The sequence below is a fragment of the Anomaloglossus baeobatrachus genome, chromosome 1, assembly GCF_048569485.1.
Source record: "Anomaloglossus baeobatrachus isolate aAnoBae1 chromosome 1, aAnoBae1.hap1, whole genome shotgun sequence".
Lineage (NCBI taxonomy): Eukaryota > Metazoa > Chordata > Amphibia > Anura > Aromobatidae > Anomaloglossus > Anomaloglossus baeobatrachus.
The window spans coordinates 923,509,236-923,534,554 of NC_134353.1; the positions used below are offsets into that span (position 1 = coordinate 923,509,236).

A 25,319-nucleotide genomic window follows, 5' to 3' on the forward strand; every position below is an offset into this window, starting at 1 on the left:
CCAACAGCATATATAATCGCACAAAGCTCAGATGATGGACAACTTTCAGGACTTTTGTTTTACCTGAATGCATCTTTTTGTACTAAAAATTATTTTTTTTTTGCAATTGTGTTTCATTAAAAAAAAAAAAAAAAAAAAGTGGTTTGTTTCCCTGCACATTACTGGCTGCAGAATGAGTTAACTGAGGATCCATCAGTGAGCTTATTCTGATATGGAGTTTTTAACGCTTTTATATGATATTTCAGCTGATTTATGACAATAAAGTTTAGTTCAACTTTGTGTTTTGTGATCGTAAATCAGCAGAGAGGAGCTCAAAAAAAATGACTAGATAAGAGACTCGATAAGAGACTAGATAAGAGACTAGATAAGAGACTAGACAAAAGACTAGACAAAAGACTAGACAAAAGACTAGACAAAAGACTAGACAAAAGACTAGACAAAAGACTAGACAAAAGACTAGACAAAAGACTAGACAAAAGACTAGACTGGAATAAAAAAGACTGGAATTAAAAAAAGACTGGAATAAAAAAAAGACTGGAATAAAAAAAAGACTGGAATAAAAAAAGACTGGAATAAAAAAAGACTGGAATAAAAAAAAAGACTGGAATAAAAAAAAAAGACTGGAATAAAAAAAACACTGGAATAAAAAAAACACTGGAATAAAAAAAAAGACTGGAATAAAAAAGACTGGAATAAAAAAACACTGGAATAAAAAAAGACTGGAATAAAAAAAGACTGGAATTAAAAAAGACTGGAATTAAAAAAGACTGGAATTAAAAAAGACTGGAATTAAAAAAGACTGGAATTAAAAAAGACTGGAATTAAAAAAGACTGGAATTAAAAAAAAAAGACTGGAATAAAAAAAGACTGGAAAAAAAAAAGACTGGAATAAAAAAGACTAGACTAAAAGACTAGACCAAAAGACTAGATAAAAAGAATTAGAAACTTTCTATCAGAATGAGCTCACTGATGGATTCTAAGATAAGTCATTCTGCAGCCATGAAAAAGACAAAGTGACACAGAGACTATATAAGGTGCAAAATATGTTGTAATGAAGTGTAAATAAAATGATTTTTAGCCCAAAATACAAGCATTTTTTTTTGCAATTGTGTTTCATTAAAAAAAAAAAAAAAAGTGGTTTGTTTCCCTGCACATTACAGGCTGCAGAATGAGTTAACTGAGGATCCATCAGTGAGCTTATTCTGATATGGAGTTTTTAACGCTTTTATATGATATTTCAGCTGATTTATGACAATAAAGTTTAGTTCAACTTTGTGTTTTGTGATCGTAAATCAGCAGAGAGGAGCTAAAAAAAAATGACTAGATAAGAGACTAGATAAGAGACTAGACAAAAGACTAGACAAAAGACTAGACAAAAGACTAGATAAAAGACTAGACAAAAGACTAGACAAAAGACTAGACAAAAGACTAGACAAAAGACTAGACAAAAGACTAGACAAAAGACTAGACAAAAGACTAGACTGGAATAAAAAAGACTGGAATAAAAAAGACTGGAATTAAAAAAGACTGGAATTAAAAAAGACTGGAATTAAAAAAGACTGGAATTAAAAAAGACTGGCATTAAAAAAGACTGGCATTAAAAAAGACTGGCATTAAAAAAGACTGGTATTAAAAAAGACTGGTATTAAAAAAGACTGGTATTAAAAAAGACTGGTATTAAAAAAGACTGGTATTAAAAAAGACTGGAATTAAAAAAGACTGGAATTAAAGACTGGAATTAAAGACTGGAATTAAAAAAGACTGGAATAAAAAAAACACTGGAATAAAAAAAGACTGGAATAAAAAAGACTGGAATGAAAAAAAGACTGCAATGAAAAAAAGACTGGAATGAGAAAAAAAGACTGGAATAAAAAAGACTGGAATAAAAAAAGGCTGGAATAAAAAAGACTGGAATAAAAAAAGGCTGGAATAAAAAAGACTAGACCAAAAGACTAGACCAAAAGACTAGACCAAAAGACTAGATAAAAAGAATTAGAAACTTTCTATCAGAATGAGCTCACTGATGGATTCTAAGATAAGTCATTCTGCAGCCATGAAAAAGACAAAGTGACACAGAGACTATATAAAGGTGCAAAATATGTTGTAATGAAGTGTAAATAAAATTATTTTTAGCCCAAAATACAAGCATAAAAAAGGTCACTTGCCAAGAAGATATAAAGGCATGCTAAGAATCCCTGCCCTTTTCGGCCATCAGTTTACAACTAATTCTGATCTGAGACAGTACCGACAACCAAGGAGAAAATGAAAAAAGTTGCTGCTGCCCATTACGACGTTTTCACTCTAAGCCTGCATTATTAATCAGATTTTTCTAAAAAAAATAAAAAAAAAAACCTAAAATGAAGGTGATAAAAGGAGCTTTCCTACCACTAAAAGAGATGGAGCAGCAAGGAATGGAAATATATTAATTCCAATACAGAATAATAGGTCAGTTGGGCTAAGCGGAGACTTTGGTGACCGCCTGTATGGGCACATTTTTCCCCCTTACTTAAATGCATGTATTTCTGGCCAGAGATTAAGTGAACTGATAATCCTTCAGTGAACCCATTCAGATGATCCAATGTGAAAGTCTATAACTCTCATCTGTCTTTTTCAGAGCTCCTCTCAGTTGATTGAACACAACAGACCACATCAAAGTTGAATATGTAGGGAAACAAAAGAGCCTAAAAGCACATTTTTAGAGCAAAAATTGCAATTTTTTTTAAGCCACAAATACATATTGTTAAGCAAAAAAAAAAAACTATATATAATAATAATAATAATAATAATAATAATAGCTTTATTAAATGTCGTTTCGGAAATGGAATATGCGAGAAAATTGTCCGACGTGTTTAATTCTGTTCCCTTAGATATCGGCCTTTTTCTCCTACCTTGATGTGATCCATCATAAGCTGTTTCTGTGCGTATAGGAGGGAACAGTCCGGACACTTAAATACGGAGACTTTCTGGTGCTCGAGATGTTGGTCAAAGTGACGATAGAGCAGCGGCTGCATCGTGAACACTGTGTCACACATAGAGCATTTGTAGATAATTCTGGGAAAAAAAACATGAGGAACATTCTATATTAATAGCTCATATTCAGTACTGAATAAATGGGACAATACAAGGACTAACAAATAATATATGTACTGTAGAGATGGAGGTCATAGACTTTTCTTTCCTTTTTCCGAAATCCGAATGGGGGAAGGGAAAATAAACATTGTGCCCTGCTGTTGTGGGCTGTGTCCAAAAGGTGATGATGTGCAGATTACCATAAACCAAGTGATTCTATGTGGGTCCCTTTTATGCTTTCATGGATGGGTACGTAGATGACGTTTTCACACCGTAATGACTCATAAGTGATGAAAGATGCATATTTCTCTGATAAGAGTTTCTTATGATCACTTGTAATAAATGACAGTGACCATTTAAAGGGGGCCCCAAAGGCCCCTCTTCTACATGAGAAGGTTCCAGTACTATAAATGTCACATAGGCCTTCTTACATGTTTTACATAGGTGGCCAGAAGCTTCACGTTATGTCTATGTGGCGTCCCTGAGGCTCTGGTCACCACAGTGTACTGCACCTCAATTAAGATGCGGTCTTCATCTCAGGTAAGGGGGGGTTAATCACCATTGTTCCACATTAACCCTCTACATACAGCTTAGGAGCCTTCACACAGGGTGGGTTGGCTCAGGGTAGGCAGGAAGCGGCCATACGATCATGGGACTTCCTGGTCGCTGAAGCCAGCCACCTGGAAGGGGGGCAGGTTCCACTTGGGATAGAAGGAGGTGCAACACACTCACATCAAAAACAGACCCGTCATGACCATAGTTCTGGCAAGACATATCTGGAAAACTTGACTCTCACTCCTTCTCTCTCAAAACACCGGTGGTGGTGCCTTACCGGATCTGGGATTTACCGGAGCCCACCATGGCAGTGACCAGTGTGACCGGGCTGCAAGCTGAAGTTCTGAGTAAACTACACCCTGAACCCGCAGAGACTGTGTTGGCTCGTCCTTACTGGCGGCGTCGCCCAGCGCTTAGGGACCAATGGCCATTAGAACCCTCATCATCCACCCAGGGCCCACTCCGCCTGTGGGGAGCGACACCATCCCGGCTGCCTTAACACCTGCCCCGGCGAGGAACCCGGCAGCGACGGCTACTCCCTGGCAGTATACAGCAGGTGGCATCACGACAAACGTTTCCCAATAACCCACTTCCCCCATCATTTACTGTACGCCTCGGGGCAATGGAACTGGGCAAGGCCACCTTGTGACAACGCCTGACCCGGCCCGAAATGGCCCGGCGACGAGTAGGTTAACCACCTGCCCCGTGGGGTGCTACATCTCTCTCTACATTTCCTTTATCTAGTTAGAAAAATCTAGCCAATAGTACAGGCAAAGATCATGATATACTGTAAATATAGGACACAACTGCTGCAAAGTTCATCCACATCCTATGCTGACAGTAAGCGTTTGGGTTCCTAACTACTCATTTTGGATAAACTGCTATAGATACAATGTAACAACTACAAACAGGTGTTTTGCGGGAGGGGGTGGAGTTAAGGCAGAGAGGCTTTGACAATTACCAGTAGTCCGCTTTCAACTCTGCCTTAATAAGCAGATTTTCCAAAAAGTATAGTAAAAATGTATAAATATCCGATCTGTGGCGGTCCAACACCAATCTTCCTGATCAGCTGTCTAAAGCAGTGGCTGGATGTATTATTAAGACAGAGAGTGACTCTTTAGCAACTACTAGTAGTTAGCTTTCAACTCTGACTGATTAAGCAGATTTTCCAAAAAGTATTAAAAACGTATCAATATCAGATCAGTAGCGGTCCAACTTCCAGATCAGCTGTTTACAGCACTGGCTGGATGTATTATTTAGGCAGAGAGGCTTTAGCAACTACCGGTAGTTAGCTTTCAACTCTGCCTTATTAAGCAGATTTTCAAAAAAGTATAGTAAAAATATATTGGTGGTAGTCCATCATCAACCTTTCTGATCAGCTGTTTAAGGGCCCTGCCTGAATGTATTATGAAGGCAGAGAGGTTTTAGCAACTACTGATAGTTACCATTCAACTCTGCCTTATTAAGCAGATTTTCCAAAAAGTATAGTAAAAATGTATCAATAATCAGATCGGTGGTAGTCCATCATCAACCTTTCCGATCAGCTGTTTACAGCGCTGCAGGGTTGTATTATTAAGGCAGAAAGGCTTAAGCAACTACCGATAGTTAGCATTCAACTCTGCCTTATTAAGCAGATTTTCCAAAAAGTGTATTAAAAATGTATTAATATCAGATCAGTAGCGGTCCAACTCCAACCTCCCGATCAGCTGTTTACAGAACTGGCCGGATGCATTATTAAGGCAGAGCGGCTTAAGCAACTACCAATAGTTAACATTCAACTCTGCCTTATTAAGCAGATATTTTAAAAAGTATAGTAAAAATGTATCAATTATGATCGTTGGTAGTCCATCATCAACCTTTCCAATCAGCTGTTTACAGCGCTGCCCGGATTATTTAGGCAGAAAGGCTTTAGCAACAACCGGTAGTTAGCTTTTAACTCTGCCTTATTAAGCAGATTTTTCAAAAAGTATACAAAAATAATCAATATCAAATTGGTGGCGGTCCAACTCCAATCTTCCCGATCATCTGTTTAAAGCATTGGCCATATGTATTATTAAGGCAGATAGTCTTTAGCAACCACCAGTTCTCAGCTTTCAACTCTGCCTTATTAAGCAGATTTTCCAAAAAGTATAGTAAAAAGATATTGATATCCGATCTGTGGCGGTCCAACATCAATCTTTCCAAAAAGCTGTTTACAGCACTGCGAAGATGTATTATTTAAGCAGAGAGGCTTTAGCAACAACCGGTAGTTAGCTTTTAACTCTGCCTTATTAAGCAGATATTTCAAAAAGTATACAACAATAATCAATATCGGATCATTGGTGGTCCAACTTCAACCTTCCTGATCAGCTGTTTACAGCACTGGTCGGATGTATTACTGTATTAAGGCAGAGAAGCTTTAGCAACTACTGCCTTATTAAGCAGATTTTCCAAAAAGTATAGTAAAAAGATATTGATATCCGATCTGTGGCGGTCCAACATCAATCTTTCCAAAAAGCTGTTTACAGCACTGCGAAGATGTATTATTTAAGCAGAGAGGCTTTAGCAACAATCGGTAGTTAGCTTTTAACTCTGCCTTATTAAGCAGATATTTCAAAAAGTATACAACAATAATCAATATCGGATCATTGGTGGTCCAACTTCAACCTTCCTGATCAGCTGTTTACATCACTGGTCGGATGTATTACTGTATTAAGGCAGAGAAGCTTTAGCAACTACTGCCTTATTAAGCAGATTTTCCAAAAAGTATAGGAAAAATGTATCAATATCCGATTGCTGGTGGTGAACTCCAACCTTTCCAATCAGCTGTTTACAGTACTGGCTGGATGTACACAGTATACAGAGTTGGAGCAGCACAGCACCGTACTCTATGTAGTGGCCGTTCTTGGGTACTGCAGCTCAGCTCCTATTGAAATGAATTGTATCTCTTTTTGGTTTTGTACATTGTGTATTCTCTAGCTGAAATATGTTGATCAGTGGGGGCAGACCCCCTATTCATTTGATATTTTCGCTCTATCTTACAGATAGGTCATCAATATTGAATTTCTGGACATACCCTTTAAAAGAACTTTAATACGCTCTATTGAGTAAATCATCAGAGGTGCTTGGGATCGCACCACCACTAGCGAAATATCGACCTCTTATCCTAAGGATATGACATCACTATGAAAAGTCCTAGTATAACCCTTTAAAAATAGTTAGTAAAGCTGCAAAGTTTCTCCGGTCCCAGGTGAAATAAAGTGTAATGAAGACTGTAAAAATGTCGTAATTACGGCGAAACGCAGAATCAATAACTATTTTACATCTCGGTTAAAAGCAGAACAATGTTTTTGCCTCCTGAAGAAAACAATATGCTTTTTTATCTCTATTAAACCCACAAATGTTTTCTCCCATCCAGAGCATTTTCTTAAGAGTTTTGCATTTTTTATAAAGAAGAAAAGGGACAATTAATGATGGATGAGCCCCGTCCTCACCGTCCCTCACATGACCGGGCTCAGGAAATCACAGATAAAAGGAACGACAGTCTGCAAAGTCTCTCCGGTCCTAGTGTAAGCTATCTTATAGGAAGGCCGCCTTAAAGGAGACCTGTCACCAGGTCAAAAGTGGCCAATTTTGACTCATTTTATTCCCAATGCTCCTCTGAATATAGAGGTTTTCTTTCAAATATGCCATATGGTTCCAGAGATATGGTTCTTTTTGTTTAGTGATACTTTTAGGGTGTTTTCGAATGGGGCGTGGTTTACTAGATTCCTTGAGGGAGTGTATTAAGGCTGATCTGCATAATAACCCAGAGAGTCACGCCCCTGAGGTACAGAGCAATATGGCAAATTTACCAAAACAAAATACTCAAGGGAGTAACAGGAATAAACTAAAATTAAAAATTAGACACTTTTGTCCTGTTGACAGGTCACCTTTAAAGGTATTATTCAGGCTTTTAGAACCCTTCCTTAAAGGGAACCTCTCACCAGCTTTTTCCCTATTAAACTAAAAGAATCCCCTTCTGCAGCTCCGGGACTGCATTCTATGAAGGTGCACCTTGGCCCTGACTCCCCTTCCAGACCCCAAAAATAACTTTATAAAACTTGGCCCTTAGGTATGCTAATTACCTTGGTTGGCCAGATGGGTGGGCTCATTTTCTGCTCTTTTCCTCCCCTCCTGCCGCTGATCGCCGTCCTCCTTCCTTGATTGATGGGATGATGCCCTCAGTCATCCTCCTCGTCGCATTTTCAAATTTCGTGCCTGTGCAGTTAGGTCTGCTCGTGAAGGCACAGTTCGCTCTGCCATATCGTGGGCAGAGCAGAAAACATAGCCGCCCTAGCTCGCGCCGGTGAGCTAAATGCACAGACGCAAGATTATAGGTGGGTACGAGCATGGCGCTGGTGAGGTCATGCACAGCGCCGAAAGCATGACAGCATTGGTTGGAATCACAGACACTGTGTGAGGCTCTCAATCGTGGTATAAAATTAATAAATAAATAAAACAATTGGTGCATGGTCCCCCAATCTACTGATACCAGCACAGATAAAGCACACGGCTACAGGCTGCAGCCACCAGCCAGGTGCTTATATTGGCTATCTTGGTCTATCTATATTGGTATCAAAATAGAAGGAACCCCTAATTTTGATACCCAGCCAAGACAAAGCCCGACAGCTGGGAGCTGGTATTCTCAGGCTGAGGAAACCCGTGATTATTGAGCACCCCCCAGCCTAACAAAAGCAGCCTGCAGCCCCCCATGATTGTCGCATCCATTAAATGCGATAATCCAAGCAACTTTACCCGGCTTTTCCCGATTGCCCTGGTGCAGTGGCAATTAGGATAATAAAGTGTTAATCGCAGCTCACAGCTGCCATTCCGCCCTAGATTAGTAATGGAAGGTTTCTATGAGACCCCCATTATTAATCTGTAAGTGAAAGTAAATAAACACAAACACTGAAAAGAAGGGAATTTTGTTACTTACCGTAAATTCCTTTTCTTCTAGCTCCTATTGGGAGACCCAGACGATTGGGGTGTATAGCACTGCCTCCGGAGGCCACACAAAGCAATTACACTAAAAAGTGTAAGGCCCCTCCCCTTCTGGCTATACACCCCCAGTGGGATCACTGGCTCACCAGTTTTAGTGCAAAAGCAAGAAGGAGGAAAGCCAATAACTGGTTTAAACAAATTCACTCCGAAGTAACGTCGGAGAACTGAAAACCATTCAACATGAACAACATGTGTACCCGAAAAACAACCAAAAATCCCGAAGGACAACAGGGCGGGTGCTGGGTCTCCCAATAGGAGCTAGAAGAAAAGGAATTTACGGTAAGTAACAAAATTCCCTTCTTCTTCGGCGCTCCATTGGGAGACCCAGACGATTGGGACGTCCAAAAGCTGTCCCTGGGTGGGTAAAGAAATACCTCATGTTATAGCTGCAAAGACAGCCCTCCCCTACGGGGAGGCAACTGCCGCCTGCAGGACTCTTCTACCTAGGCTGGCGTCCGCCGAAGCATAGGTATGCACCTGATAATGTTTGGTGAAAGTGTGCAGACTCGACCAGGTAGCTGCCTGGCACACCTGTTGAGCCGTAGCCTGGTGTCGTAATGCCCAGGACGCACCCACGGCTCTGGTAGAATGGGCCTTCAGCCCTGATGGAACCGGAAGCCCAGCAGAACGGTAGGCTTCAAGAATTGGTTCTTTGATCCATCGAGCCAGGGTGGCCTTGGAAGCCTGCGACCCTTTGCGCTTACCAGCGACAAGGACAAAGAGTGCATCCGAACGGCGCAGGGGCGCCGTGCGGGAAATGTAGATTCTGAGTGCTCTCACCAGATCTAACAAATGTAAATCCTTCTCATAGCGATGAACTGCATGAGGACAAAAAGAAGGCAAAGAGATATCCTGATTAAGATGAAAAGAGGATACCACCTTCGGGAGAAACTCCTGAATGGGTCGCAGCACTACCTTGTCCTGGTGGAAGACCAGGAAGGGAGCCTTGGATGACAGCGCTGCTAGCTCTCATAATATATATATTAGTGCTCACTTCAGTTATCCTATTCAGTTATATGTAGTTTTTTTTTCTGAATGTGAACACAGCTCCGCCCCTTTCGGCCATGTTTTTTCCATCTCCTATATAAGAAAGTCCTTAGCTACCCCTCTCCACCCATAGCAGTTTTTAATTGCAATGAGATGACACACAGTTAGGGTCACAGAGCTAGGGACCCCAATATAGAGATATGCCTTGACGAGGCCTTGGGGCTCAGTTACATTGATCAATGCGATTGCTAAATATCTCCTTTTTCCTAATATTCATGGCAGGTATGCAATTCATTATTCACATGTTCAAATTAGCAAGTAGCATTTTTCATTGTATATTCCAATATTTTTCCATATGCTTGAGGCATTATACCATTATCTAAGTTTGATGTGCAGCCTTATTCTTATATATAGTATGTATTTTTGGCTTGCACTCATATATATATATTAGTGCTCACTTCAGTTATCCTATTCAGTTATATGTAATTTTTTTTTTTTTTTTTCCTGAATGTGAACACAGCTCCGCCCCTTTCGGCCATGTTTTTTCCATCTCCTATATAAGAAAGTCCTTAGTTACCCCTCTCCACCCATAGCAGTTTTTAATTGCAATGAGATGACACACAGTTAGGGTCACAGAGCTAGGGACCCCAATATAGAGATATGCCTTGACGAGGCCTTGGGGCTCAGTTACATTGATCAATGCGATTGCTAAATATCTCCTTTTTCCTAATATTCATGGCAGGTATGCAATTCATTATTCACATGTTCAAATTAGCAAGTAGCATTTTTCATTGTATATTCCAATATTTTTCCATATGCTTGAGGCATTATACCATTATCTAAGTTTGATGTGCAGCCTTATTCTTATATATAGTATGTATTTTTGGCTTGCACTCATATATATATATTAGTGCTCACTTCAGTTATCCTATTCAGCGCTGCTAGCTCAGACACTCTCCGAAGAGATGTGATCGCTACCAGAAAAGCCACTTTCTGTGATAGTCTAGAAAGTGAAACCTCCCTCAGAGGCTCGAAGGGCGGCTTCTGGAGGGCAACCAGTACCCTGTTCAGATCCCATGGATCTAACGGCCGCCTGTACGGGGGTACGATATGACAAACCCCCTGCAGGAACGTGCGCACCTTAGAAAGTCGTGCTAGACGCTTCTGAAAAAAGACGGATAGCGCCGAGACTTGCCCTTTAAGGGAGCCGAGCGACAAACCTTTTTCTAACCCAGATTGCAGGAAAGAAAGAAATGTAGGCAATGCAAATGGCCAGGGAGACACTCCCTGAGCAGAGCACCAGGATAAGAATATCCTCCACGTTCTGTGGTAGATCTTAGCGGACGTGGGCTACCTAGCCTGTCTCATGGTGGCAACGACCCCTTGGGATAATCCTGAAGACGCTAGGATCCAGGACTCAATGGCCACACAGTCAGGTTCAGGGCCGCAGAATTCCGATGGAAAAACGGCCCTTGGGACAGCAAGTCTGGTCGGTTGGCAAGAGTGCCAGAGGTGGAAACACATAAGGGAGCCGGAACTGCGACCAATCTTGCACTAAGGCGTCTGCCGCCAGAGCTCTGTGATCGCGAGACCGTGCCATGAAGGTTGGGACCTTGTTGTTGTGCCGGGACGCCATTAAGTCGACGTCCGGCCTTCCCCAGCGGCGACAGATTTCCTGAAACACGTCCGGGTGAAGGGACCATTCCCCTGCGTCCATGCCCTGGCGACTGAGGAAGTCTGCTTCCTAGTTTTCTACGCCGGGGATGCGAACTGCGGATATGGTGGAGGCCGTGGCTTCCACCCACATCAGAATCCGCCGGACTTCCTGGAGGGCTTGTCGACTGCGTGTCCCCCCTTGGTGGTTGATGTATGCCACCGCTGTGGAGTTGTCCGACTGAATTCGGATCTGCCTTCCTTCCAGCCACTGCTGGAAGGCTAGTAGGGCAAGATACACTGCTCTGATTTCCAGAACATTGATCTGAAGGGTGGACTCCTGCTGGGTCCACGTACCCTGAGCCCTGTGGTGGAGAAAAACTGCTCCCCATCCTGACAGACTCGCGTCTGTCGTGACCACCGCCCAGGACGGTGGTAGGAAGGATCTTCCCTGTGATAATGAGGTGGGAAGAAGCCACCACTACAGAGAGTCCTTGGCCGTCTGGGAAAGGGAGACTTTCCTGTCCAGGGATGTTGACTTCCCGTCCCATTGGCGGAGAATGTCCCATTGAAGTGGGCGCAGATGAAACTGCGCAAACGGAACCGCCTCCATTGCCGCCACCATCTTCCCGAGGAAGTGCATGAGGCGTCTTAAGGAGTGCGACTGACTTTGAAGGAGAGCCTGCACCCCAGTCTGTAGTGACCGCTGCTTGTCCAGCGGAAGCTTCACTATCGCTGAGAGAGTATGAAACTCCATGCCAAGATACGTCAGTGATTGGGTCGGTAACAGAGTTGACTTTGAGAAGTTGATGATCCAACCGAACGTCTGGAGAGTCTCCAGTGCAACGTTCAGGCTGAGTTGGCATGCCTCCTGAGAGAGTGCCTTGACAAGTAAATCGTCCAAGTAAGGGATCACAGAGTGTCCCTGAGAGTGCAAGACTGCTACCACTGCCGCCATGACCTTGGTGAACACCCGTGGGGCTGTCGCCAGACCAAATGGCAGAGCTACGAACTGAAGATGGTCGTCTCCTATCACGAAGCGTAGAAAGCGTTGGTGGTCTGTAGCAATCGGCACGTGGAGATAAGCATCTTTGATGTCTATTGATGCTAGGAAATCTCCTTGAGACATTGAGGCAATGACTGAGCGGAGGGATTCCATCCGGAACCGCCTGGCGTTCACATGCTTGTTGAGCAGTTTTAGGTCCAGAACAGGACGGAATGAGCCGTCCTTTTTTGGTACCACAAAGAGATTGGAGTAAAACCCTTGTCCTTGTTCCCGAAGAGGAACAGGGACCACCACTCCTTCTGCTCTTAGAGAATGCACCGCCTGCAGAAGGGCATCTGCTCGGTCGGGATGTGGGGAAGTTCTGAAGAACCGAGGCGGAGGACGAGAACTGAACTCTATCCTGTACACGTGAGACAAAATGTCTCTCACCCACCGGTCTGTGACCTGTGGCAGCTAAATGTCGCCAAGCGGGAGATTCTGCCACCAACCGCGGATGCGGAGAGAGAGAGCTGAAAGTCATGAGGAGACCGCCTTGGTAGCGGTTCCTCCTGCTGCCTTCCTTGGGCGTGATTGAGCCCGGCCGGAAACTGAGCCCCTCTGAGCCTTTTGAGTCCTTTTGGACGAGGACAATTGGGACCTGCCCGAGCCTGGGAAGGACCAACCTCGACTGTCCCTCCAGGACAGCATTACTAGGGTAAGTCGCAATGCAAACATTGCGAGGTTAAGGACACCACCTGCGGCACAGATGTACATGTGCTCAAGACCAGCTGCGCAAGCCCAGCTGAAATAGGATAGAGTGCCCATACGGCTGCGAATGCCGGAGCAACCGGCACACTGATAGCTTCACAGACAGATTTCAACCAGAGGTCCATCTGTCTGTCAATGGCATCTTTAAGTGAAGTCCCATCTCCACTGCAACTATGGATCTAGCCGCAAGCCTGGAGATTGGGGGATCCACCTTTGGACCCTGGGTCTAGCGCTTTACCACGTCAGGGGAAAGGTATAACGTGTATCCTTAAAACGTTTGGAGAAAACGCTTATCTGGTAAGCGTGGTGTTTCTGAACTGCTTCTCTGAAGTCAGCGTGGCCAGAAAAATATTCAATATACGCATGAGTACTGAAAAAAAGGATTTCTCCTGCTGTAAAGCTGACTCCTCCACTGGGGGAGCTGAGGGAGCAATATCCAACCTTCCATTGATGGACGCTATAAGATCATTCACTATGGCGTCAGCATCCGGTGTATCCGGATTGAGAGCGGTCTCAGGATCAGAGTCCTGAACAGCTACGTCTGCATCATCATACAGAGAGTACTGTGATGAAGTCGAGGGCCGTTCTTAGGGAGCTCGCTTAGGCCGCCTGGGACTGTCGAGAGCCTGCACCCTGGGATGCATGGGACCCTCCTGGAGCCATGATTTGTTTCGAAATCAGGATGGCCAGGGGCATTGAATCAATATTGCCCAAGGTCTGTCTGGACTGCAAAGTCTGTAAGATGTTAGTCATAGTCACAGACAATATATCAGCGGAAACTGCAACTCCGTCCCTGTCCCTGGACAGGGATCACAGGTGGTTCTTTTGGCCACCTGTAGCAGAGACCCCGTTGAGTAATTGCACACACTGGGGGTCCTGGAACAGTTCTAGCCATCTAGGAGCATTAGCCAAGAATAGCGACCGTACAGTGCTAGCATACAAGCATGAAGTACAATAAACACTTCAGCACATGCAGTACAAGGAGCATAGAAAGCCTGTGCCTTGGCACCTTTGCTTTTCAGCTGCCGTTGTCTAGTTATTCAGGAGCATTAGCCAAGAAAAGCGACATACAGTGAATGTATAGCATACAAGCATGAAAATAACCACTGCAGCACATGCAATCCAAGCAGCATTGAAAGCTTGTGCCTTAGCACCCTTGCTTTTCTGCTGCTGTTGTCTAGTCATCAAGGAGCATTAGCCAAGAATAGCGACATGCAGTGAATGTACAAGCATGAAAATAAACTCTGCAGTACATGCAATCCAAGCAGCATTGAAAGCTTGTGCCTTAGCACCATTGCTGTTTGCTGCCGCTGTCTAGCCATCTAGGCGGGTAGACAGCCAAGAATAGCCCTTACAGTGCAATGTAAAGCATACAAGCATAAAGGACACATGACACTGCAGCACATGCAAGACAAGCAGCATATAGAGTCTGTGCTTTAGCACCCCTGATCTTTTGCTGCTGTTTCTAGGTCTGCATCCTGAATAGCGACCGTACAAAAGTACAACAGGACACTTCGGCATTAGTGGGTCAGCACTTTAGTTGCCGCTTACCGCCCGCACAAAAGCGGGTGTGTGGCGCCGGAATCCTGTGCTGTAGCTCAGCGCTTGTCTCCGTTTTCCCGCTCTGCGTGCCGGAATGGCTGCCGGCGTCCAGAGAAGAGGGGCGGGCCGAGGGCGTGCCCGAGACAAGAGCGGGAACCCGGCGCCCACTGTGTCTAGTGAAGGGGGCTGGAGAATGTAAATAAGGCTCCAGCCCTCGGCGCTGCTATAGAACAGCGTCTCTCCCTTTCCCTGAGTGACAGGGTGGGGGCGGGAACGAAGCGGCGCTAGGCCGCAAAAGCCGGGGACTAAAGTTAGAAGCGCCGCTGCCGTAAAAGCGCGGTCGGCGCGTCCCCAGCGCACTACAAGTCGCAGCTGCGCCGCCGCTCCAGGGGCGGTCGGCGCGGCGGTCCCCACACGTAAAGTCCCCCAGTAATCTGCAGGGATTATAAGCCCAGCGCACAGCGCTACAGTCCCCGGCGCACTAGCACACCCAGCAAGCCTGGAGTGTGCGTGGCCCATACGGGGACACAGAGTACCTGAAAGTTGCAGGGCCTTGTCCCTGAACGGTACTCCCGCTCCACATCCAGCAGGTTCTATGGGTCTGTGGATGGAGCCCGGCCTCAGGGCTTGGTGGCCGGAAAGATCCCACTTCCTCAGAGCCCCTCAGGGGGATGGGGAAGGAAAACAGCATGTGGGCTCCAGCCTCCGTACCAGCAATAGGTACCTCAACCTTACAAACCACAAGTGGGGTGAGAAGGGAGCATGCTGGGGGCCCTAGTATGGGCCCTCTTTTCTTCCATCCGATATAGTCAGCAGCTACTGCTGACTAAACAGTGGAGCTTATGCATGGATGTCTGACCTCCTTCGCACAAAGCAGAAAACTGGTGAGCCAGTGATCCCACTGGGGGTGTATAGCCAGAAGGGGAGGGGCCTTACACTTTTTAGTGTAATTGCTTTGTGTGGCCTCCGGAGGCAGTGCTATACACCCCAATCGTCTGGGTCTCCCAATGGAGCGCCGAAGAAAATCCTTTATTTGAAATAAAAGACAAAAAAACCTCCCACTTTCACCACTTTATTAACCCCCAAAACACCCACATCCAACGTAACCCATGCGAGGTCCCATTACGATTCCAGCTCTATTACATTACTGAAGGCACTGCGCGCTATTATGGAACATGACCGACCGCTGTGAGATTCAAGCAGAGACTGAGCCGTGATGAGCGGCGACATCACTCAGGTTAGTTGTCACCAGATCTGGAGGTACCCATGGCCCTCCACCTGTGACCGCAGGTAACCTGACTTCAGGTGACCTCATTGAAAACTCACTGAGTTAACAGACCTACATCTCCTGGCAGAAAACTGGGGTTTTTTTGCCAAGAGATGCAGATTTGGTGCAGAACTTTTTACACCATATTCCTGTACGTAAGCTACACCTCCTGGCAAAAAATGCATCACCACACCATACCGCACTTGATGTGTTTTTTTTGCCAGGAAGTGTAGATTAGATGCAGGAATATGTTGTAAAAATTTCAGCACCAAATCTGCATCTCTTGGCAAAAAAACCCACAGTTTTCTGCCAGGAGATGCAGGTCTGTGAACTCAGTGAGTTCATTAAGGTCACCTGGGGTCAGGTTACCTGCAATCACAGGTGGAGGACCGTTGGAACCTCCACCCATGACCGCAACTAACCTGAGTGACATCTGTCTCTGTCTGAACCTCAAAGCGATAGGTCATGTTCCATGGTCACACGCTGTGCTTTCAGATGTAGCAAAGCTGGAATCGTCGTGGGACCTTGTGTGGATTACGTCGGACCTGCAGGGGTGTTTTTGGGGTTAATAAAGTGGTGAAAGAGGGTGTTTTTTAATCTTCTATTCAAAATAAAGGATTCTTTTTTGAATTTGTGTTATTTACTTTCACTTACAGATTAGTAAGATTAGTAATGGGGGGGGGGTCTCTTATTACCCCAATTGCAACCGCACCAGGGCAATCGGGAAGAGATGGGTAAAGTGCTGGAATTGTCCCATCTAATGGATGCAACAACTCTGGGCTGCTGCAGGCTGCTATTTTTAGGCTGGGGGCTCCCAATAACAATGAGTCTCCCCAGCCTAAGAATATCAGCTCCCAGCTGTCGGGTTTTATCATGGCTGTGTATCAAAATTAGGGGGACTGCATGTCAATTTTTAAATTTATTTCAAATAAGTAAAAAAAAACAAAAAAAAACTGCAGCATGCAGTTCCTTTAATTTTGATACACAGCATAGATAAGCGCACGGCTGAGGGCTGCAGCCTGTAGCTTTATGCTTTATCTGTGCTGGGTATCATAATATGGGGGGACCCTTTGCCAATTTTATTTATATATTTTTATACCAAGATAGACTTGCAGACAGTGTGTGTGATTGGAAGCGTCAGACATGCTGTCACTCAGTGTGGAGCGCATCTGACTGCAACCAATCCCAGATGCTGGTGGGCGGGGAAAGCAGTGCATATGCATGAGCCTAATGAGCAGCCTCAGAAGTAAATGGGCGGCTGCGGGAGCAGTTACAGCCTCACCAGAGGCTTGGTAACTATAGCGCGCCTGCTCCTATACCCCTATCCCTTCTACCACCATTTTTAAGTGCAGGATTCTGTTCCCCTTAGACTTATTTGGGGCCAGTGTCTGGCCAGATATCTGGGATCAATTCCAGCCCTGAACCGTTTGGTTTTTTTTCTTTCCATCGATGAGAGGACTGATCTCGCATATATATGACATACTCACCTCACATGCTGAGGTGCAGCAGCCATACATGACAAAATGGGAGACGTATTTGGGAAGAGAGATACCGAAACCGATGTGACGAACTATCTAGGAACGAGCAGAGCAGCAAAGACTTCTCTATGTACCACCGAAAAGGAGAATCAATATAAAAAATTCTGATGTACTGGTACCATACCCCAGAGGACCTTGGTAGGCTTTTTCCCGGTACATCGGACCAATGTCGGAGATGTAAGAAAGATAAGGGGTCCCTCACCCATATTTTTAGGGACTGCGAGTTTCTTTCCCCCTTCTGGAGAGAGGTGAGGGTGGTGGTCCATGGAATTCTGGGGTATAGGGTTACTTTAGATCCATTTAACTACCTATTTAATGTTCCACCCCCAGGGGTCAGAAAATACTTAGCCAGGCTGCCTCTTAACCCCTTAATGACCATGGGCAGTAATCTTCCGTCCTAGCGGTCGGCAGCCGGGTGAGATCGGCACACATCTCAGCTGATTTATACTGCTGACATGTGTGCCTGCTAGGCACAAGCGAAATCGCTATCCGCCTGTGCCATTTAACCACTTAAATGGCACGGACAATATGTGACAGCGCCATTATAATAGCGCTATAACTTGACTCACAGGACAATACCGGAAGTCACATGACGTGATCACGTGGACCCAATGGTTGCCATAGTAGCACAGGGTCATATCATGACTCCTGTGCTCACATGACTCAGGTCCTGTAAGAAACAGCAGAGTACTGGAGGTTACAAGAGACAATCATTTCTCCCGGTCTGAGCGGTGCTGCTCTGATCAGGAGAAATGGAAGAGCGATAAGACTACTGATCGTTGTAGTCCCCTAGGGAACCTAGTAAAATAAAAAAGAAATGTTAAAAAAAAAAAAAAAGTTTTCAATTTTTTTAAAAAAAATTAAAAAAACTTAAAAGTTAAAATCACCCCCCCATTTGCCTCAATGAAAATTAAAGGGTTAAAAAAATAAAAAAAATATACACACATTTGGTATCGCCGCGTTCAGAAATGCTCGATCTATGAAAATATAAAATCAATTAACCTGATCGGTAAACGGTGGAGCGGCAAAAAAAAAAATTACAAATGCCAAAATCAAGTTGTTTTGGTCGCCACAAATTTTGCGCTAAATGCAATAACAGGAGATCAAAACGTAGCATCTGCGCCAAAATGATACCGTTAAAAACGACAGCTCAAGATGCAAAATATAAGCCACCACTGAGTCATAGATCCTGAAAAATTAGAACGGTACAGGTCGCGGAAAATGGTGCAAAACGTATGCCACTTTTTTTCGGACAAACTCTGATTTTTTTAACCCCTTAGATAAAAGTAAACTTAGGCATGTTTGGTGTCTACAAACTCGTATTGACCTGAGGTATCACACCCACACATCAGTTTTAACACATAGGGAACACAGTGAATAAAATCTCAAAAACTATCGTGCAATTGCACTTTTTTTTGCAATTTTTCCGTCGTTTTCCAGTACACTATATGGTAAAACTTATGGTTTCATTTAAACGTACAGCTCGTTTTGCAAAAAAAAAAAAACGAGCCCTCACATGACCATATTGACTGAAAAATAAAAAAAAGTTAAGTCCCTCGGAAGAAGAATGGCGAAAAAAAACAAAACAGAAAGCGCAAAATCGGACGATCGTGAAGGGGTTAATATATGGACTTCAGCGAAATTCCTAACAGCCTCATTGTGGAAGAAAAGTCTCTCCCCTACTCTCTAAGAACTGGAACGGAGGATCCGGGAAACAAGGCGCATGACGTACATTACAGCTTGCATCTGTGTCGCCCAGAGTTTTGGGGTACTCTGTCCCGGGCACGGTATAACTAGGGGAATGTCACTTTGGTGGCCGTTGCCCGTCCCGTGCTGTTACGAGGGGGACCCGGGGAAGCGTGCCAAGATGGGAAATGGACAGCTTCCGCCGGTCAAGGTCCACTGTGTGGTGTAAGGGACCGCTGCTATGGGCAGGAAAGAGTGAGCGGGTTGCTACTAGTGATCGTCTGGAATGTCACAGACGATCTATGTACACCGGTCCGCCCTAACCCGTGAGGGTTGTATGGCTCGGGGCATCTTGGTCGGTGTACCTGTTGCACGGGAACGCACAGAGGTGCCTACGCACGTGAGCCAGCGGAAGTCACAGGAATATGGCACGAGGGTAGCACAGAGGTGCCCACGCACGTGTGCTTTCAAGAACCAGGTGAGTCCGGTGGAGACTCGAGGAGCTCACCTGGGACAGGAACATGGCCTGTTGAAGGAGCTACTGCCGGAGCAGCAAGGCAGGGACAAGACCTGCAAACCAGGTGCTGCCTGAGCAGCAAGGGCAAAGCCCACAAAAGACAATGACGTCTGTACAGTGGCGTGGCAGCACGCTGCCAGACATCCAAACATAGAAGGACGGTCGCACGCCGCCATGATGGCAGGGGGAGCTTTTAAGGAGGTGTAGCTCCACCCAAGGGCGGGCGCGAGGTGGAGATGACGGACTTGACCCAATCAGGGTCCACGACGTCCCAGCCTGGCCAGTCAGGATTCACCACGTCAGCAGCCTTGTCATCAAGCAGTGTGACGTCAGTGGGCGAATCAGGACCCGCCACGCCTTGCACATGCTCACCCTCCTGCCTCTGGGAAATAGAGGCGGGATCCTTGGTCTCACAATGTGCAGAGATAACGGGAATCTCACTGCTTGCCTGAGCAGCAAACCTCTGCACATTGCGCAACCTCGCAGACCTTCGGGGCCGCTGAGCAGGAGGAGCCGTGGCAGGCAAGGAATGGGAGACCGCTTCACTCCTAACAACAGGAGGGAGAACCACTAGGTGTCACCCTTCTGCTGCCTCTCTGAGGAGGTATCTCCTGCACACTGCACAGTCTGGCAGACCTTTGGCGCTGCTGAGCAGGAGCGCTCGTGGCAGGCAAGGAATGGGAGACTGCCCCATTCCGGAGAGCCACGAGGTGTAACACCGTGCCCTGGGTGATTTTTTGAAAAAGGTGAATATTTACAGGGGATTAGAATAGTGTTCACACGTGACGCCACTTGCGGTGATGTAGATGGAGCCGCGCTGCACAATGTCCACTACTGGGGCTGGTGTTAGTGGGAGCCTGGATGTTAGGCCCTCCGTAAGCAGGGCCGGGCCCCAGAGGATAGGTGATGTGACGGGTGTCAGAAGAAGATAGGCCACACAAGGGGTTTAGTGCAACTGGTTCTTTACTCACTTTCTGGTGGTAACTGGTCACCCGAGACCGGCTGGATTAACCTCCAGGTCCCCTTTTGTCCCAGTGCTAGTGTAGTAATCTGGTGCCTTCTTCCCCTGCACCTGTCTCTGGTTGGTGGGACCCCGTGGCGTACAGCAGCTGGGAGGCCCATTCTGGTGGTTTTCCACTGCAGTCCGTATAACGGTAGTGTGAACCCTGTGGGGTTGGAGTCTCTGGTCCTGTCCCCAGTTCTCCCTTTGCTACTGAGTTCCGAACTTCAAGGTCAGTGAGGTCCTTGAATGGTCACCTCATTGTCCAGGGGTTATCAGGCCTGCCTGGAGCTTCTGCCTGACCTAGGGTCCTGTACCCCGTTGGTGTGTAGTTCCCGGAGTACTCCACCGGCAACTAACCGACTGGGCACCAGGTTACTGCTCACTCTTAGTCAGTGCGTCTGCTCTCGTTCACCGTCTCCTCACACTGTCTGACTGTTCACTTCCTCTGTCTCTGCTAGACTGACTCCTGTCTTCCTGACTGTCCACAGTCTGCCCCTCCCACCTGGACAACTAGTGGACTGGAGTGGCTCCACCTCTAGGCGGCCATCCTTTGGTCCGACCCTAGCCCTGTACCATTCTATAGGGGATTGTTGGGGAAAACTGGGATTATGTGGAGTGTTTGTGTGTTACTGGCACTGGTCTTCGGGGTCCCTATGGAGTAGGCCCTGCATCCCGGTGGGGATGAAGTACCTTGTAGCTCCCTGATGGCTTCAGGGGCGCTACACACCAACAACCAACTGGATAAGTTTCAGCGTATTTGATCACCTTGGGATCTTTATGTGGACAGTTGACAACTGGAAATTAGAATAAAGGGTTTTCATACTTTAATGCCCTGTTTGAACATTTCACATATGGCAAGTGTCCGTCTGACCCTCCCGCTACCTCTAACCCCATCTTTCCCTATGTTCTCCCCTTTCTGATATCTTGTCTACCCTTGTTGAAGTGATTTGATATGTAATTTCGTGTTGATGTTTATATGAAAACATTTCTTTAAGAAATAAACAGTTAAAAAAAATAAAAAAAAAAGGAAGAAGAATACGTACTTGGGTTCTCCTATCTTCACCCCTGGGTGCTGGGTGTATGCATGGGAGTGGGTGCTGGGAGCCGATTTAAATGCCATGGGGCAGATAGGACACTTGTAGAAGACTTCACAATGGGAGCCCTGAATGTGACACTTGAGGGCAGCGATCTCAGAATACACCACATTGCAATGGATACACCTAAAAAACAAACCAAAAACCCAGAAAAAAGGTAAAAATATTATTATTAGTTACAATGGAGCGTTGTTCTTCTGATAGGTCTTCTAGCAAGAGAGGTGAACTTACCGGAAGCCGATCCTGCGGGTGTAGTGGAGGCAGTTCTTGGTGATGTGGGTCTGATAATGTGCCGACCTGCAGATGGCGCCGCACTCAGGGCAGGTGAAGGGGGATTTGTGCTGATGGATGCGCTGGTGGCAGGCAAAGCTGCACTGGTTCGGGAGCAGCATCATACAGACACTACAGGTCTTCTGCAAAATAAAACCCTAAGAGCTAACACTTAAATATCCACTTTTAAGATTGAATTACTTATTATTTCCCTTACTCACATATTATAAAGTCTTAAAGGGAACCTGTCAGCAGAAATTTCGCCCAAAAGCTAAAAGCTTCCCCCTCTGCAGCTCCTGGGCTGCATTCTAGAAAGGTCCCTGTTATTATTGTGCCCCCTGTGAGACCAAAATAAAGACTTTATAAAGTGGTACCTTTTTGTATTCAGATAGTGTAAATGTGACACGGGGGCGGGCTCTCTGCCGTCCGTTATTCTGCCTCCTGGTCCTGTATGCCGCCCCCATCGCTCCTCTCCATAGCTGATGCACCGCCCACTGCTCCAGCCATCCCCGCGCATGCCCAGTGCCACTCTCACGGGACTGAGCAGTGTGACCGCTGGTGACGAGTGCGCAGGCAAGTGATTATGGGCGGGGCTGTGATTGTTATCAGCAAGTACCCGCCCATAATCTCGTGAGCGCGCAAACCTCACCAGCGGTCACACTGTGCTCCGGGTAGTGCTAGACTGTATGGGCTGCTTCCAGGGATGACGTCCCTTTTGTCACGTGATAGTATTTTGAACACGCCCCCATCACGTGACAAAAGGGACGTCATCCCTGGAAGCAGCCCATACAGTCTAGCACTACCCTGAGCACAGTGTGACCGCTGGAGAGGTTTGCGCGCTCACGAGATTATGGGCGGGTACTTGCTGATAACAATCACAGCCCCGCCCATAATCACTTGCATGCGCACACGTCACCAGCGGTCACACTGCTCAGTCCCGTGAGACTGGCACTGGGCATGCGCGGGGATGGCTGGAGCAGTGGGCGGTGCATCAGCTATGGAAAGGAGCGATGGGGGCAGCATACAGGACCAGGAGGCAGAATAACGGACGGCAGAAAGCCCGCCCCCGTGTCACATTTACATTATCTGCATACAAAAAGGTACCACTTTATAAAGTCTTTATTTTGGTCTCACAGGGGGCACAATAATAACAGGGACCTTTCTAGAATGCAGCCCAGGAGCTGCAGAGGGGGAATCTTTTAGCTTTTGGGCGAAATTTCTGCTGACAGGTTCCCTTTAAGGGTTTTTTTTATTCTTCGCCTATATAGTTGCCAATAAGAGTTGGTGCAAATCGATTTGCAGGACCTGGTCCATCGGCCTTGGCGGTATTCTGTGGCTGGTGTAAGGGTAGAGGGAGTGCGGACTTTTACTTGATGGCATCGGCAGCTCTTCTTTAGATTAGTCGGCCTGGTATGACATCACATGTGCATGGATGATGTTGTGCCAGGCCGGCTAATCAAAAGATTCTGGCGGGAAGGAGGCGGATCTCAGGGGTCCCACCCGTAGTCTCATAATACTGATATGGCCGACGTGAATCAATTTGCAACTGTTGCGGAATTTCTGAGATTTTTGGGCTGAAAAGAGTCAAGGTTTTGGCACCTTTGTTCAAAGATGGGTATTCTGGGTGGTTTCTTAGTAGTTTTTGACAATGTGGTACAAAAAGCTGGTGTAAATCAAAAAATTATCCGCAATTATATATGAATACAGTGGTACCTCGCTTGACGAGTAACCCAATTAACGAAAATTTCGCTTAACAAGCAAAGCTTTCTGTAAATTTGTAACTCTGTTTACGAGAAAGCTTTGCTGTACGAGCAAAATCCTCACCGCACACACTTCCGGTTCTGTACATCCACCGCGCTCTGACCCGCTCTTGCAGTCCACACACACACACACACACACACATACAGTATTATGCTCACCTTACCTTCCGTTCCATCACCGGCCTCATGGTTCTTGTAGTTCGCTGGTATATCGCGACGAGGGAGGAATCCTCGCGGCGAACTACAGGACCCAGGAGGCCGGCGATGGAACGGAAGGTAAGGTGAGCATAATGTGTACCTTCCGTTCCATCGCCAATCTCCTGGGTCCTGTAGTTCGCCGCTCCAGGATGTGTATCGGCAGGCAGCGCGACGAGGCAGGAAGTTCCGCTGTCAGACGCTACTCAAAGGCAGCGCGCTGGCCAATCAGAGATAAGCAACTCCTGCCTTTGACGTCAGCGCTCTAGGTGCAGAAGTTCCTCCCTCGTCGTCATGGTTACCCGATACACAGCCCATACTAGCGAACAGCAAGTCCCAGGAGACCGGCGATGGAACGGAAGGTAAGGTGAGCATAATATGAGCGTGTGCTTGTGTGTTTGTACGTGTTTGTATGTATGGAATGGCACAATAGGGGACCAGGATGGGACATTTAACTAGTTGTGGAACGAATTGTCTGCATTGCAATGATTTCCAATGGGAAATCTTGCTTTGCTGAACGAGTAACTTGGTTAACAAGCACAGTCCCAAAACGGATTGTTCTCATTAACCAAGGTTCCACTGTATTGCCATCTTTTTAGTCTTTGTTGTCACGTTTATAACTTAAAATATAAGATATATAATACAGCATCTAGTGATACCGCTAAAAAAGGCTGAGCCGGCTGTCAATCAATACGGTGTAGGCAGTGACCACTGGTGGACACAGACAGAAAAGGGTCCTGTGCAAGAACAATATATGGGCCCTAGGCAGCCCTTGAGCTCATAAAAATGCAACATTGCATCTGCTTTGGAGGATTGTGGCCTGATTCATACGTCTTTTGCAAAGAGGTTTGTTGAATTTTCTTTACCCAATTTTCAGCTTTGCCCAACACTTGGTCGTCTAATAGTTAGACGTAGACCTGGAGAGGCAGACAAGCCACAGTGTCGCGCCCAGGGAAGGGGGTAGTCAGTCCTGGGCGGTAACAAATGGGAATGTCACTCTGTTGGCCATTGCCCGGTCCCGTGCCCTGGGGCTTCTTTTGTAAAAGGGGGGTGTTTACAGGGGTGAATAGAGTTAATGTCATGTGACCCCACCTGCGGGTTGCAGTTAAGGATGGAGAACCGCCGCTGCTAAATGTGGGTGCTCCCAGAGCTGGTGGTGATTGCAGCAATGGTGTTAGGCCCTCCGCAGGTGCCTGGGAGATGTTGAGGGATAATAACGGAGACCACACCAGGTTGACTTTAACAGTCTCTACTCACTTGGACCCAGGAGTTGTTGGTTCAGGTCCCAGGAGGACCAATGCCAATGTAATGACCCAGGTTGCTCTGTCCTTAGCACTCTGTTGGTTGGGTCCCCGTAGCGTGGTGAGTTTGGGGCCCCAACTATCCCTTTTGGGGTACAGTCTCCTTC

General features: G+C 46.1%; 1 protein-coding gene across 3 annotated transcripts in view; it reads right to left on the bottom strand.

Moving 5' to 3' along the window:
- The window catches only part of ZNF532 (zinc finger protein 532), a 101,104-nt gene that overhangs the window by 28,695 nt on the left and 47,090 nt on the right, over window positions 1–25,319 (bottom strand). For all 3 annotated transcript variants that reach the window (XM_075327942.1, XM_075327947.1, XM_075327935.1), the window contains exons 5-7: window positions 21,918–22,099; window positions 21,636–21,812; window positions 2,889–3,051 (exon numbers count right to left, since the gene is read on the bottom strand). In XM_075327942.1, the coding sequence (XP_075184057.1) occupies window positions 2,889–3,051; window positions 21,636–21,812; window positions 21,918–22,099 (522 nt within the window). The remainder of the gene's footprint in view (window positions 1–2,888; window positions 3,052–21,635; window positions 21,813–21,917; window positions 22,100–25,319) is intronic.